The sequence below is a fragment of the Pempheris klunzingeri genome, chromosome 18 (assembly GCF_042242105.1).
Source record: "Pempheris klunzingeri isolate RE-2024b chromosome 18, fPemKlu1.hap1, whole genome shotgun sequence".
Classification (NCBI taxonomy): Eukaryota; Metazoa; Chordata; class Actinopteri; order Acropomatiformes; family Pempheridae; genus Pempheris; species Pempheris klunzingeri.
The window spans coordinates 15,382,744-15,398,769 of record NC_092029.1 but is presented as its reverse complement, the minus strand read 5'-3'; the positions used below and the strand labels follow the sequence as shown (position 1 = coordinate 15,398,769).

Here is a 16,026-nt window from a genome sequence, read left to right as displayed (position 1 = left end):
TCAAACACACTCAGTATCTGTGCTCATCTTAGTCTGTTTCAATTATTTTGTGAAACTAGTATTGAATAGCGTTAATTCTTTATATTAAGTAAATGTAGGCATCTATATAGCAGTAGCAAAGCCTGATTTAAGTGTAAAGGTTAATTTAGAGTGAAACATTCACGAATGGATGGACACTGGAAATATATTAGGGCCTACAAGCAATTACTCAAAGGCATTTTTGTTGACCATGTTTTCTAAAGTCTGTCTCGTCTTATCTTGTCTTTACCTTTTAAGGCTATTTCATTGGATTTCTGTCTTAGCAGAACAATTCAGACTCTGTTGTATTTTGTTTTGCTGAGACAAAGCGTCCCGGGTGGGGAAATTATACCTGACCTTGACCGTTTCCTGGTGTGGTTTAGAATAAGAGATTCTACAGGCAGGACTTCAATTGCTCAGCTGGACTTTAAAATAAGCAGAAAAGAGCGGAATGCAGACAGGGTTTTCTACCAATTTTTATTCAAGGTAACATCCACGGGGCTAACAGCAAGGTGACAGCAAACCAAGAACCAATAAAGGTAGAGCCAGAATAATCCATTTAATTAAAAGTGTAAAATCAACAAAACCAAATAACTGAATGTCTGCACCACAACACGTGTAGAAGTGACTAAAATAAAAAATATTCCACTGTAAGTGAGAATTCATTTCTGTAAGCTAATTGCTGGTATACTGATTATGAATTCTATAAATCGTACCTTAAGAAAAGAAAAAAAATTAGATCAATTAAGTTAAATGATTAAAGAGCCAAGTAACTAGCAAGCATTTAATACAGTGTTGAGACCTATGAAGTCCGTTTGCCAGTATTCTAGCAGCACTTTGTATGAGTTTACAGTGTACAGTAGTCCACCCTAAAAGAAATAAACTGAGTGATCTTTTCCAAATTTTGCTTGGATGCAATATTTCTCAGTTTAGCCTTTTTTTCTTTTTAAAGATGCCAAAATAATGATTTTGTTACATCTTTGAAGTGGGTAAAAAGTCCTCCATGTTTATACTGAGAGTCATGACGTGGCGTGATGTTTTTAGTGCTCTAGAGTCAAGGTAAGCACTAAGCCTAAGCCTTCCATCTTTATTGCTGAAAATAATTATTAGGAAATTTTGCTGCAACCAATTGGCTCCATTCTGAAGGCACAGACAGAAAGTCTGTAGGATCCATGGCCATTTATTATTCATAAAGAAGAGTCAACAATTGGTGTCATGCATGTAAAACACTTCCACACCTTAAAGCCATATGCAAGAAGCACAATGAAGCATACTCTCACTAGCAAACCCATGCTGGGGCTTATTTTCTGTGCAGTCTCACTAGCTTTTCCCCAGCACACCTGATGCTATGCATTTTCCATTCCTGCAGCCTTTGTGTTTTCCTGCTGTCTGCTCATCCTCATCGCTCTGAGGAGGTTTAGGTGCAGGGGCTGAATCAAAGGCGGGGAGGATGGATTAATATTCCAGTCAGACCACAGGGCTGCTGCTAGAGGGCCCTTTCAAGCCTAATGTGAATGGGTCTCTGCAGTCAGTGTGCTGTTCCCTATTAAACCAAAAGTCCACATCAGAGTGTACGGGCAGGGCTGCAAAACCACTGACTGGCCTGGAGTCAAACAAGGTTACACAGTCTGGAGAAGCTAAACGTCTTCTCTTTTGATGGATACTAGTAGTTTATTAAGAACCATGATCTAGATTAAATTTTACACATTAATTTGTGGTGACAGGAAAAAGATTAACAGAGACATTTACACTTTGGGGATTGAACCAATAGGAGATGGCACAGGACTCGAACAGGCAAGGATGATGAGAAATATCAGGAGACAGCAGGAAATTTAATTGTGGTAAAAAAAAAGAAACATGTGGTGAACTCGACAGGCGCCTTGATGAGTACCATTAACTAGCATTCACTACCATGAAATTTGATAAGTTATTGCAAGATGATGAAGACTTGAGGAGTCAAGAAATCAATTCACTAAAATTCACAATCTCAGTTGAGGCCCAGGGACACACCTGAAGCTTAAATGTCTATTTTTAAATGTGTAATTTCAGGTTCAGTGTCAGGATTACTGATTTATATTATAGGGTGACTATTTTCATCGCTAATTCCTCAACTACTATTTTTTTTTCACAGAACGAATCAATGATACAGGTTTCCTAAAACAACAAAACACTAAAAGCACATGAAGTGGACTATCAAGTAGAAACACAACATGTCTACCTAAACTAAGCCATACTACAGTAACTATCAATAGTAGATCCCTCCACTTCCACTGTGTCTAAGCTGGGTTCAATGAGTAAGTGCCAACACAGGCTGGGCTTTACAGATGGGTTTGTCCTCAGCTTCCAAAAACATCACCAAAAAACATCTAAATGACAAAACTGTTGTAGTTTGTAAGTACTGTAAATTAGTAAGTAACTCAGCCAGTGATTGTTCAGACAATGGATGTGAATTCGGTTCAATGAAAAGTTTCTATACTACAGTACTACCCTAAACATTTCATTCGCATAACAGTCTCTTTCCCAAATATGTACTGCCTTACTCAACAGAGGCAAATGTGGAAATTAGAGCTGCAATCTGTGATTAAGTCCTTACTTTAATCTACAGTTTATTTTCTTGATTAATCAGTTAAACATCTTGTCTGTAGTGCGTCAGCAAGAAATGCCCATCACGGATTTACAGAGTGTATAGTTGTGCCACATTTGAATTTGAATTTCCCTCAAGGCATTTCTGAGATATCCCTCTAACGAGAGAATGGATGGACAACCTGAAAGCATAATTGCCCCCGGCCATGGCTGTTGCTGGTGCAGAGGCAAAAGAACTTTGACGGGGAATAGTGAAATGTACAATAATACAGACAATGTCCAACAAATCTACCTTACAAGCTTAAATTATCATGTTGCAGAGATGGGACTTTGGCCAGTTGAAGTCTGGGCTGAAGCTAAACCACAGCCAGTTAGACACATCACAGATCATTCTCCAGGAGAGAAAAGAAGACAACCACAAACACGCAGCCTACACACTCAGACACTTTCAAACAGACAGCAGACAGAGCGTCAGTGTGAAAAGGAAACGACCGGGAGGCAGCCCTTCACTGGGCTCCTACAGCAGGGCGCTGTGTCTGTGCTGTCTGAGATACAGTAAGAGAAGAGACCGTCTCTGCAATGAGACACATTGCTGAGGCTGACTTGATGTCAGACAGAGAGGATCATTTGACTTGGGTTATGAAGGTGCACAAAGAATTTGCCTCCTCTCATAGATATTCAGCTACTGTCGCATAAGACAGAGAGGAAGCAAATCCTTACAAATGAGAAGCTAGAACTAAGGAATGTTGGGCTTTTAGATGAAACAAAAAATAAATGAATAAATACATTTACTTGATACTTTAAATTGATTTGATTATGTTCAATTCCAGACGGGATCTTCATTACACGACCTACCCCACCCCAAGCTTAAATGATGCTCATAGAAATAGGGTGAGAAACATTTTCCTATGAAGTACAATGTGACGTCTTCCAGTCCACTGGGCACCACAGAAGTTGAGGTTGATTGCCTTCTTCTAATGGCAGCTCTCAGATTTCAGTCAGTTAGCTGCTGCCATGGGAAATGTCCACTTTAATCTTAGAGCTTAGATGCCGTTTCCACAGATGTCCAAAAATGTTTTATCCTCTTTTGTATAATGGAAAAACAGACAAAACACCTACAGTATCAGTGCAGTTTCAATGTTGCACAAAAAGTGGGGAGACGTTCAGTGCAACTTTAAAATAACAACAGCACAGAACAAATAAAAATCAGAGAAGCATTCTAAAGTAAATCTAATGTGCATTTGTATCATTATGGCAGCAGCTGTGCTGGTTATCTCCGAGTTATTGTTGAGAAGAATGGGGGGCAAGGATGTCATCACACATGAATAAATAAACACAAAAGTCATCAGAATATCTAAAGACAGACATCTTTTGACCCGGCCCAGAGGACGTGCTTTCCTTTCCTAGAGTACATCAACACTGAACCCGAAAGGCAGAATAACTAAAACTACACAACACACTGCCGCATCCTCTTGCTCTCCAGCAAATCCGACCTTTACTGTACAGATCTGCCATGCATCATCAGATGTTGCGTAATGTCTTGGAGGCTTTGAAGAAAACTAAAATATTTCAAAACAACAAAGGTAAACAAACATTAGTCATCAAGTCCATGTCGTGTGTTCTTTCAAGCAACATAAGCCCTTATACAACAGTTAACATGTTTCCCTCTGTGAGTGGGTGCAGCAGCAGAGGAGAGAGAGAATATGCATGTGATAAAGTGAAGCTCGATTCTGAACCTAAATGTTGAGGATGGCTATTACACCAAGGCCCGTGTGTGCAGGCTGATGAATACTTTAAAGTATATTCCATAAACTTTGCAAGACAGACGGTTTAGCGGAATATCTATCTTTCCCAGCCAAAGGATTCCTGCATTTTGCTGTTGATTAGAATGAATAAAATATTCATAAGTTAGGTTTATGGGTTAAAAAAAGCAGATTTTACTTCACTAGTTCTGCCATTATCTAGCAAACGGTGTGCGACAGGAGAAAAGACACATATGCAAAATATTGTATGCAGCTATTACATCTTAATTTGTATTTGAGAGGATATAATAGGCGTGGAATTACTACAAACTCCAACAGCGGACAGAGGTGTGGGGCTAGTGAGCAATTTACAACCTGCAGACTGACAGTATAAGACTCTGACTCGTGGATATCGGTATAAATGATAAAACGAAACGAGGACATTTACATTGAGTCAACCACTGATGATGAAGACTGATTCTACTAGAGAGGAAGATGAGTCAGGAAAGCATAAAGAGTCATCACAGTTATGAGGTTGGCTGCAGTTACTCGATTCACGATTTGGGATATAAAGTTTTTCCTTTGACAAGAGCGATGACGTAGAACCTTCAGCTACAGCCTGATCTGCAGTGCACGCTCCGAGATTTCACCTCGTCTCTGCACTTAAAATGTCAGCTATCTAAACATGGATTCCATTTGCGGCGACCTTTCAAAGCACATCGATTTAGGTTGTACCTTATCTAGAAACGTAAAAATGACAAAAGCATATCTGGCTTTGCAGAGCTAAGATATTGGTTTAATCTTAAACATAAATGTGCAGTCCTTCGTCTTGAAATTAAGTTAAAAATTCTTGTGGATATGAATGATACGAAGACGTACAAGTGTTTAGTTAGACTTAGTGGTTTCACCAATTCTGAAACCGCTGGGCTGCTTATTGGCACTAACACCACACGACACCACAATACATTAACGATAAATCTGAGAACTCGATGTAGAAAATGTTTTCTATAATCTTCGGCCTTCCACCTTCTACTAAAAACCTCCAGTAGAGGATGACCTTCAAACTGAAGTATGGTCTGAACTCTCCTTTTGTGCATCTCTACTCAATCAGGAGTCACACCAACTACAGAAGTATCTTTTTTTTTAATGAACATGTTGATCATTGGCAGTAATGCAGTTATCCTAACATACAACGGCATTAAACAAGGAATCGGACAAAAAAACTGACTGAAACCACAAATGTGCTTTTGCCATTCCTTTGTAAGTCCATAGAAGTAGTAGAGACTTTTTTAGATCGTTTTTTGTTGTCAGCTATTGAAATTTCATAAAATCTAAACTTCACAATTTACTTTCTTACTTACATTCTTTTGGCTACTTGGTATTCAGCACATAGGCTAAACCTTAATCGTACCTGCCATGATTAGGTTGGAGCTCTGTGAAAAGGCTGCAATCTTACAAAAGTATCTGGATGACTACTTTTCAGGTCTCTATCCAAAGCCAATCTCGGCTTTAAAAAGGTATTTCAAGATGAGATCTACTCTAAGAAGAAACTCATTCCTTCTTCTCGAGTCTCTCTCTTGCCTGTTCACCGCTGGTATCTGGACTCCTGGGAGGAGACGGGTGAAGGCCTGGGTTCAACTGGAGATTCCAATCTCATGATGGGGAACTTTATTCAGCTTTGGCCTAATTTCTCCAAAAGATATGATAAATGAGCGAGGGATATTAGATATTATGTGAAGGGCAAAGACAAATGAATACCATCCAATTTCCTTTTGTAATTTTAACATTACCAACTTGTGGCTTTATTAAATCTAGATACACTGAGTCACATTTAATTGCTGTATGCTCTGCAAACATCAGGCTTATTCAGACAGGCTGAATATTTCATTTTCAGGAAGTGAAAAAAGAATTATTCCACTTTAGAAGGTGTCCTGCTTTGGAGAGCGATGAATTTAGTTATACAAATACAACCAGACTGTTGATAAAGATAAAAAAAATTCATGCAATATAGTGAGAACAAAACATGTGGATTCAAGACAAAACTAACTAAAGAACAAGACTAAAGAAACCAACTAATATTCACATTTGAGGAGCTGGTTAATAAGATTCTTAATGACTCACACTGACTAACTGATAGTCGTTCAGCTAATCAATTAAATCAACTAATCATTGCAGCTTTACTCGAAAATGCATTGTAAGGGCAGCAAGATGAATTCAATGGAATGCATTCCATTCAAAACATTTTCAACACATTTCAGGACTAAGGGATTTATCCTCGAAGTCAAAAGAAAAGCTTATATTAGAAAAAGCTAAGCTTTGCATATCCTGGACTGAAAACATGAACCATATTAAAAACAAGTTCGAGTTGGATTAGTTTCTTTGACTTGTCAAGCCTACTCTCTATGGAAATTGCAAATTTCACCATCAGCTCTCAGTAGCCCCCAAATGGCAACGCTCATTTCTATAATCTCAGGAAAAATACGAATTTTTACCTCGTAAACGGATTTGCTGTAGAAACTGTCAAATTTGTTGCCTTTAGCGGGCAGGAAAATGACTGGAAATCCCAGTGAAATGACTTGGATTCTAATTCTTTGAAAGAGATCTCTGCCAAGCACACCGTCTGGTCAATTTAGCAGTTACCAGAAGGGAGACACCAAATCTCTCTGTACTGTGAATGTTAGCCATATAATGCTTTGTGTGTTTAATGCAAAGTGTCAACAAGCCCCAATTCATATTAAAAGTAATCAAACGTATACAGAGTAAAAGCAAGTGCACTACAATGAAACGTTGTGGTTGAACTGTTGAAAAGGGTTTGATGAACAGTGAGCAGGGTAAACAGTTTTGAGTTGAGGATGGGTATTACCAAGTACGCCAGGCTCTGAGTGGATAATAAGATTTTTTGGGATATTTCTTATGGAAGATATAAAATGGCGAAATAGAAGCATAAATGTGCGAATCCAGCTGCCTTGCCAATTACAGTGATTTGTGGCAGGCGGTGAGGAGGAGGACTCCCACTGACTAAGGTCAGGTTGGTACTTATTTGCACCTGTTAACCTTAAAACCTATAACACTTGAAATTACTTTAGTTAGTTAGTGTTGAATCCTTTGCCATTAACTCTATACAACTCACTGTTGCATAGAAATGTGTATGTTTTTTTTTAAACTACTGTGATTGAATTTACAGAACAAATACTGTATCAACATATATATGATACCGTCATGCACAAATTATATTGTCATTACATGTCATTGTCGTATGGTGTGGCACAGGTTGAACCCTTTGTAAAACATGAACAAATACATACAGAGAGCGAATGCCTTCAGTTTACTATCTAGTTAAACAGGCAGTATTGGAACAACTCCAGTCACTAGTTATGTCCCTCCGGCCAGCTTGTCCATTAGAGACTGATTGTGTCACGTACTGTACTTGAAGACCGCAGTTCACACCAGTCTTGGTGACATCAGATGCATGACAAGAAATCCACCATTTAAAGTAAAGAATAATCTCTTAAAAATAAAGCATGTAATATTGCAAGCTAGGTACAAAACTAAATGTGCATCATGGAATTGGCTGTAGAACAGGCACCACCAACCGCGTTATCAAGTGCCATTAAATTCAGAATTATTTTCTACTCAAAATATATTTTGTAAGCCAAGTCTATTCAACCTACACAAAAGGGAAATTCCCAAAATACATTGTCTGGTCGTCTCAATGTACAACTGGTGTAATACAAAAAGGGGTCTTTGTAAGATAATTGGACAAGTGGTGAAAGTAAAAAGAATAAATGGTCCCAATTGGTGGGAAATGGCGGCATGAATGTGCAAGTGTCCGAGATGAAAAACAGCAGCCTCGCAACAGACAAAAGCCATCATACAACTACAGCCTGTGACTGAAATATCCTAAAAAGGAATTTCTGGTGGATATGCCATGAAGTGGAGGGTTGTACAGCTCTGAATTAATGAGCCAGATTCCAGTTTCCCTTTTTTAATGTCCCATACAACAGAGATATGACTGTATGGGGAGCAGATGGCCACTGCACAACACAATAGAGCAGTCAGGAACCAGACAGTACTTCCAGTGACTTCATTTCTTGACTATCTTCATCAACATGCCACCCAAAGGGTGGGCGGTGATCCCTCATAAAGGCTCTTAGAGGAGCAGATAGCTCAGGGTTGGACCAGAGGTAACCCAACTTTCCATTCTCAGATTTTCAAAAAGGACAAAAGCACCCAGATATCAGTGTTGGCAGAAGAAGACACGTGAACACAGCACAAGACGTGTAGAACTTCACTGCCTCCACACACTTTGATCATCTGTGAATGTGCAGTGCCAAGATTTCCGACTGATCTTGGTCTGAGCAAAACATCAAATTAAACGTGCTCTGACCTCCTACAGACCTGATACAAGTGCAGGGCTTTGAGAAAGACTAAACAGCTATTCAGACAATAAAAGATCTGCTGTCCTCAGCCTGTGAACAGCACAGTACTATACGCTGAGGCGTGATAATTTATTTATAATGACAACTACAAAGAAAATGCAAAAAATATGATAGTCAACCAAAATAGTCAAGAAAGTGAGTGAATTAACATCACACATTTTAAACTTATCCTTAGTTTTGTTGAGCAGCAATTAAAGCAATGACAAAAGCTGAAAACATCAAATAAAATCTATGAAATCAAGTCTACTCCCATACTGATCAGTGCTTTATTCCACTGCCATATTTTCAAATGAATTTACTACTAACTTAACTTAGACCTCAAAGTGTATTCACACAGACAGAAACAAAGATGTAGGCTGAGGCAATCACTGTCAAATAAAGCTCAACACATATGGCAATGACTTTTCTGGGTCCAGATACTATGTCCCAGGTTTCTTTGCTGAAACAGGGCTACATGAAAATCAGAACATTGACTAGGCTAAACCCCCGTAGAGCCCAAAGCCTAGGCATGACTCCAAGAGGAGGCCCGTTTCTCTATTCTGGGTGAGATTGTGCTTTCCATAATTGACATTGGTACAAAGATGTCTTTCAATTGCTCATGCTCTGGCTCCTGACCAATTAACCCTGCAAAACCCTACGATCTGTTATCCTGGAAAACTACTTTGTGGGAGGTAAGTGGGACATTACTGACTCTTTTTATCAGACCAAGTATGAGCACACATACACAACTGGGGACTTGCTGATATTGCTTACCGATACAAGAACTAATAATACCATTAGATTGTACAATTTCCATGACTATTCCATTACAGTACCATTGCACTTACGTTCGTGTCAGCTGACACCATGCTGCCAGGTGTCAGTAGCTGCCATACAGGGCTGGAGTGCCATTTGATGCCATAAGGGTCATTATGTCAGAAAGGGTGAAATCAAAACCTGCTTAACAGAGGTAATTACATCAAATGAATGAAAAACAATAAGTAGATGGTGGTTCCTCACCATGATGAGCGGGTCAGCCACCTGAGCCATTATAAGAGCCAATCCACACCGACCAACTCACAAAAATATGAATTAAACAAGCAGCCGGATCAGACCCACCAACTTTATGCATCATAGTAACACAACTGTGAGGACTGCATCCCTAATTGTGAGTCAATTGGATTTCTATATCTGTGTGAAAAGCAAGAGTGGGTTTTGACTGGGTCACATCTGTGAAAGAAATTGGGAAAAGAAAATGGGTTGGAGAGTGAAAAGATGCCTTTGTTCACTTTACCTTGCGTGCTGCATGAATGTCAAAGAAGGGTTTATTTCGGACGCTGAAGGGTTCCTTGGTTTTGTCAATCTGTCCGGTCTTCATCTTTTCCATCCGGGGAGAAATTATTTCCTTCTCTATGCATAACAGCCGGATATTGAAATCACACTGGCCAACAGGCTGTCCCTGAAACACACAGAAAAATCAAACTCGGTCATCTCTTTTGGTACACGGAAAATGTACTCATTTATACACATTAAGTCACAGTTTGTTACACAGATAGAGAAAAAAAAACTCATTGTTCTCAATATTAATACAGTCAATAAACAAAAACAACACAGAATAATGTTTATTTGGACTGAACTGTGTAACGTTTCTAATATCACACGATTAGCATACATCTAACATGCATACTATGATAGATCTCTTTTGCGTAAATCTTTTACAGATAAATGAGCTGACAATTAACTGCCATGACACAGGTGGAGGGCTACCACTTCTGTGAGTCAGAAAAAGACCTACATTTTCAAACATTGAAAATGAAAATGAAACTATTTTGATAATTCGTCTCTTAAGTTAGAGAGCAACTCTTAAGAAAGGAAAACTGACTCCTCTTAAGAGAGTTAGTCTCTAACTCTTAAATGTCTCTTTTTTTTGTATAAATGCTCAAATGTACCTGGTTCCAGCTCCTCAAATTAGAATATTTACTGTTTTATTTATTATTATATTAAACTGAATGTCTGTGACTTTTGATAAGCTGAAGTTTCAATAAGAAACGTGCTTGCCAACTTAGGCTTTGGTTCAAATAAACAAATTTTTCCAACAATTAATCAATTAGTCAAGCAATTATTCAACATATGAATTAATAACGCAAACCATTAGTTGCATCCCTAACTACTGCTAACAACCATGGTACACACAATCAATGTAAGTAACAGTTAAGTATCTCATTCATAGCTCAACCTGAAGAGAGCGATAGGCAGGTATAGACTGTTCAGTACGCCCTGCACAACAAGACCTTGACATCAGTTGAGCTCATGCAAATAAACATTACAGGAGTCAGTTTTCCTCTGTCACTATGACAACAGATTTGTCCCATCATTGGCCAGTCACACACGGTTATTTTAAACCGATAAGCAAAGCAACGTGAGCCATCACTGCCTCTCAAACAGACAAGGCCACTAAGTCAGAGCAAATGTGCCACCAAACCCATCTGGCAAACCACTGTGACTGTGGCAGAAAAAAATACTTGAGTTTCTGCCCCTGGCTATTAATAAAGTAGCTTGGGTGGAAAATTACAAACAGTCAAGGAACAAATTTAACAAATATGACTGTACCGCTGACCATTTTTTTAAGTGTCAAATGGAGGCAGAGAAGTTGTGATAAAACCACTCTGGTGCAGTACAGTCAATTAACAGTCACCCACCACCACATATTTCTGCTGCTCAATTGACAAAATGCTTAAAAATAATGACTCACTTTATCACTACAAAAAAAAAGAAAGAAAAATGATAAGTGAGAGTTGAAGAGCTGCCAGATGGACGTGGACTGAATGCATGACAGCAATTTGACATTTAATATTTCTCACAAGTTTATCAGAGAAAGGAAAAAAAAAAAAAAAAAGAACCTCAAACTCAGCGACCAAGCTGCCATTTCTTTTTTTGCCAAGAGACAGAAAAAGAAAAGGAGGCGAATATTATCTATGTCACCTGGACATGATGAGCAGAAAAACCTATTTTAAAACACCTCCCATATATCTCCTACTGCTTTTTCACATTTCCAATCACTCTCCTAAACTGAAAGTCCTGAGTCAGTTTAAATAGGCAAAACGTTGTCCCCTTTTAAAACAATGAATGAACTGTTTCCATTCTACCCTAGTTTGCCAAGATAAACGTATTTGTCTGTTGATTGGGCGAACAGTGTTCCTTATTCTTGCGAATTTTACGAGAAAAACTGGCCCTGGTTCAACTCCTCAGTAAAATGAACAGACACGAAGGAATGTAACAATCCACTGATCCGGATCAATATATAAATTCAATGATCAATATTACGTACGCCTGGGTCGTACTGTTACAGTCGCTAGCTTGATGGAGTCTCTCTGAGCTAAAAACAGCACATGAAAGCAAACGCAAGAAGAACAAAGTTCACAGTATGTTGACACATGAGATTAAAGAATAACATTAAACTCTGCAATGAATGATGGTGACTTCCGTGTATCACAGAGATTTTGCGAGGCAAGTAAGATTCTGCTATCCAGGTATCCATGTTGCTTGATACCTGCATAGCAGAATGTGAAGATTAAGGGACATTATTTGAATCTTAAAATTTTATTTCTTAATATCTATATATTCATATATAGATAATATATCATGGGCTCAATCAATTCAACTGTCTCATATATTGTGACAAACCTTGTCATATCAGTAACTGTGTTATTGTTGTCAAAGAACAGATATAATAAAATCATGACGAATACTGGGATGGGCAATAGCTGGCCAAACTGTTAAATTTACGCCCATTTATAATGTATCTTGATTCATTTGACTATGATGAAATTTAGACATTAAACGACTAGCTAATTGACAGAAAGGGGACAATCAATAAACTATTTACGCCATTTTTTTAAAAATAAAAAAAAGGCAAATTTTCTCATGCTCCAGATTTGAGGATTTGCTTTTTTTCCCCTTCTTTGTTTTGTCTAATTGATATGAATGTAAATTGAATATTTTTGGGTTTTGTAATGTTGGAAGGGCAAAACAAAGAAAAGAAGAGGAAGTCAACTTGGGCTTTAAGAAATGGTGATGGGCCATTTTTACTATTTTGTGACATTTTCTGGACTAAGCAATTCTTAAATCCTCTTTAAAAAAGTAACATGTAGAATAAATATTAGACTGATATGACTCACTGGGATGCCCACATTGTCCTGGCTCTGCTGTGTGTGTGTGTGTAAGCAAGCAAGCAATTGTTGGCTAATGCATTAGCCACAGCAACTTGACATGCCATGACTGTGTCTGTGACTTTGTTTTAATCTGTCTTACTTGCTTAATATAGCCTTGACAACTCTAAAAAAGACAATTTGACAATTAAAGTTTTAGGCACTTTGAGGACTAGTTTTTCTTTTAGAAAATGACCATGGAAAAAACCACACTCCATTTTCCAGGAGCAACAGCTGGTATCATGTCCCACGCATTCTGCACCATCTGTCAGCTGTGTCATCAGGACAGAACAAGATGTAAGTGTGGATGATTCAAGGCATGTGATGTCCACGCCTGTTCAACAGGAAAACACAGCAGACAAGACACTTGTGAATCCATCATCACTGGGCATAAACATTTATCATATCAGTAAAATTACCATCTTTTATTTTTTCTAATGTTGCTGTGGTTCTAGGGGGTAGTGTGTATTGATACTGTGTAAATACCATAAACTCGAACTTGTGGCTACCATTTGTTTCTTTGATGACTTAGTGTCATCACTGTGGGTTTGGACAGGGTGTCTTTCCTTAGTTTATTTTCTTGTTCTTGTTTTGTTGTAGATTATGTTTCTTACAATGGACAGAGAATCTGCTGAGGTGGTTGTAAATTAATTGATATTTTCAATGCTTTTATCTCTGATGAGTTTCTAATTAGGTCTGTGTTGACAATGGAGCCAGGTATTGTTTTAAGAAACACTGAGGTAGTGACTAAAGTTGTTAATACTGTCTATAATTAATACTTAATTAATACTGACTCTGGCCTTTTTTGTATTATTCTGACTTTTTCCTTTATGTTAACACTTAACGCAGAACTGGTGTTTTCCTTTAAATGAAATTGTCTAATAAATCAAATCAAAGACAAGGCCAGAGCGTTTCAACTCAACATAACGCACCATTTTTGACAAGCAACAGCAATAGATCATACTTGATAGAACTGATACTAATCTATAAAGAAACACCTCAGTTGAACCGGATACTGATAGTGTAGATCGCCTCAGGACATCTCTCCTGAAATATTACACATGTACTTGTACATCTACATGTACACATGCATCTTGTGCCAGTCTATTAAACAAACCTGTGAAAATTTGCTGTATATGATGGAACATTAATCTACAGATGCATCCATCATAAAAAGGGACAGTCAAAGATTGTATCAAGTCCAATAAGGTACAATTCAGTTGATCACCATCATGGGTAACCTGAATTGATTGCATTAAAAATCTATATATCAACATACATTTAATATTTAACACTGGAGGGCTGCAGAATCAGAAATGAAGCCTTCTACAGCATGAGGCTGGAGAGGCTGAAGGTGTTGAAGGATGAACTCAAAAACACAGCAAAACAGCAGTATTTTTCCAAAAACTGACAGTGCGGGGAATACTGTTGAAAGCTGTGATAATTTGGAGTAAATGGCATTAAATGCAAGCAAGAAAATTCACATGGAGACCATGAACAGAAGCTTAATATGCAGCTTCCCTTTCAAAACAAAAACAGAGGCTTTTAGTTTTTGCCTAAAACTGCTTATATAACTATAACATGTTATATCTGTTTGCATCATGAAGCCATAATGCACAAGCACCATTTTGAAGCAAAATTGATTTACTCCCTGTCATGCTATCATGGGGAGGGACAGGACTTTCAAGCATTCAATTCCTGTCCCGTTTTTCTTGTGGTGTTGGTCAGTCTGAACACAGCAGCGCTCCTCTAAAGCCAGAAGATCTTGTCAGTGCAAACATTAAGGGCTGTTCCAAAGCTAGAAAGCAGCTTTTTGCTTGAAATACTAATTTCTAGACCCAAAATCTCAAAAAATGAGACTTACCCAAAGGAGAGCCTCCATCCTTTTCCACCATATTACATTATAAGCTGGGCTCTTTCTGGTCTCTGGCTTCGGAAGAGACTTTATTTGTGTCTACAATTGTAAACTGGCAGCTTGTAGGCCACAATTTATGACGACAGTCTATTTAGTTATATAGCAAGATCCAACTGTTCCTGCTCCTTTATGAGTTAATGCCCAGCCGGGCTTATCTCTCAGACTGAGTTCAGAGGCAGCATGAAAAATGCAAAATGAATCTTACATATGGCAAAGAGCTGTCAGATCCTCATGTTTCAAACAGGTTTAAGAGGTTGCATGATAATTTGTGGAGAAAGAAAAAAAAAAAAAACAGAAAATCAAATGCGTAACTATTTTTATCTCAAACACTGAATATGTTTCACTATTCTCTTATAATCAATCCAATAAAACAACATGAAAAGGATTGCATTCTTTGGGGGGGGGGGGACTGTACTAATTTAAGGCATGTGCATCAGTGGTTGTTGTTTCTGAGTGATAATCGAGTATATCAGTATTCTACAGAAAGTGCAGTGCACAACACTTCCTGTGTTTTATGTTGAATTTTCATGCTATATTGTTTGTAGAGAGCACTGCTGCCTCTTCAGATATAATACACCACAGATACAATCATCCACATAATAACCTCCAATTTTTCCTTAATCAATGCCCACATGTTCAACCACATGCACAACATGGAAATGAAGGTGGAGACTGATGGCACAATTAAAGGTAAAATGCAGATGAAAGCCCCAGCAGAGAGGCTTGGATGTATTGTGATTTATGACCAAATTAAAGCGACTGAGGTTAACCACAAAGTCATTGTTAGCCACTAGTGGCTATAACTAGCTAGAGACCACCGAGCAGCAGAGTGTTTATCTATTGACACGTACATCCTCTGCTGTAAGTGACATTCATTACTAGCATTGGTTTAATAGATACACTCAGTGTAACGCACTGCAGGAGCAGAAATTTAAAGTGTGCTCCATATGTCAGCAGACTGCAGGTGAGATGTGACTGCAGAGAAGCTACCATGTGTCATCAGCGTGATGCTACCGTTGGTTTGAATGCAGCCCTGGGACTATTCTTAGGGTGGAATGCCCCGCAGAGCTACAGACCATACCTGCAGCCAAGCTTCTCAAGCAGAAGTGAATGGAGCTGCTTGTCAGTAAAGCAGTCACACC

The 16,026-nt window shown here is 38.4% G+C and overlaps 1 protein-coding gene across 1 annotated transcript in view; it reads right to left on the bottom strand.

Moving 5' to 3' along the window:
• rngtt (RNA guanylyltransferase and 5'-phosphatase) overlaps window positions 1-16,026 on the bottom strand; it is a 79,322-nt gene that overhangs the window by 33,628 nt on the left and 29,668 nt on the right. Inside the window, exon 11 of the mRNA XM_070849097.1 lies at window positions 10,056-10,220. Coding sequence (XP_070705198.1) covers window positions 10,056-10,220 — 165 coding nt within the window. The remainder of the gene's footprint in view (window positions 1-10,055; window positions 10,221-16,026) is intronic.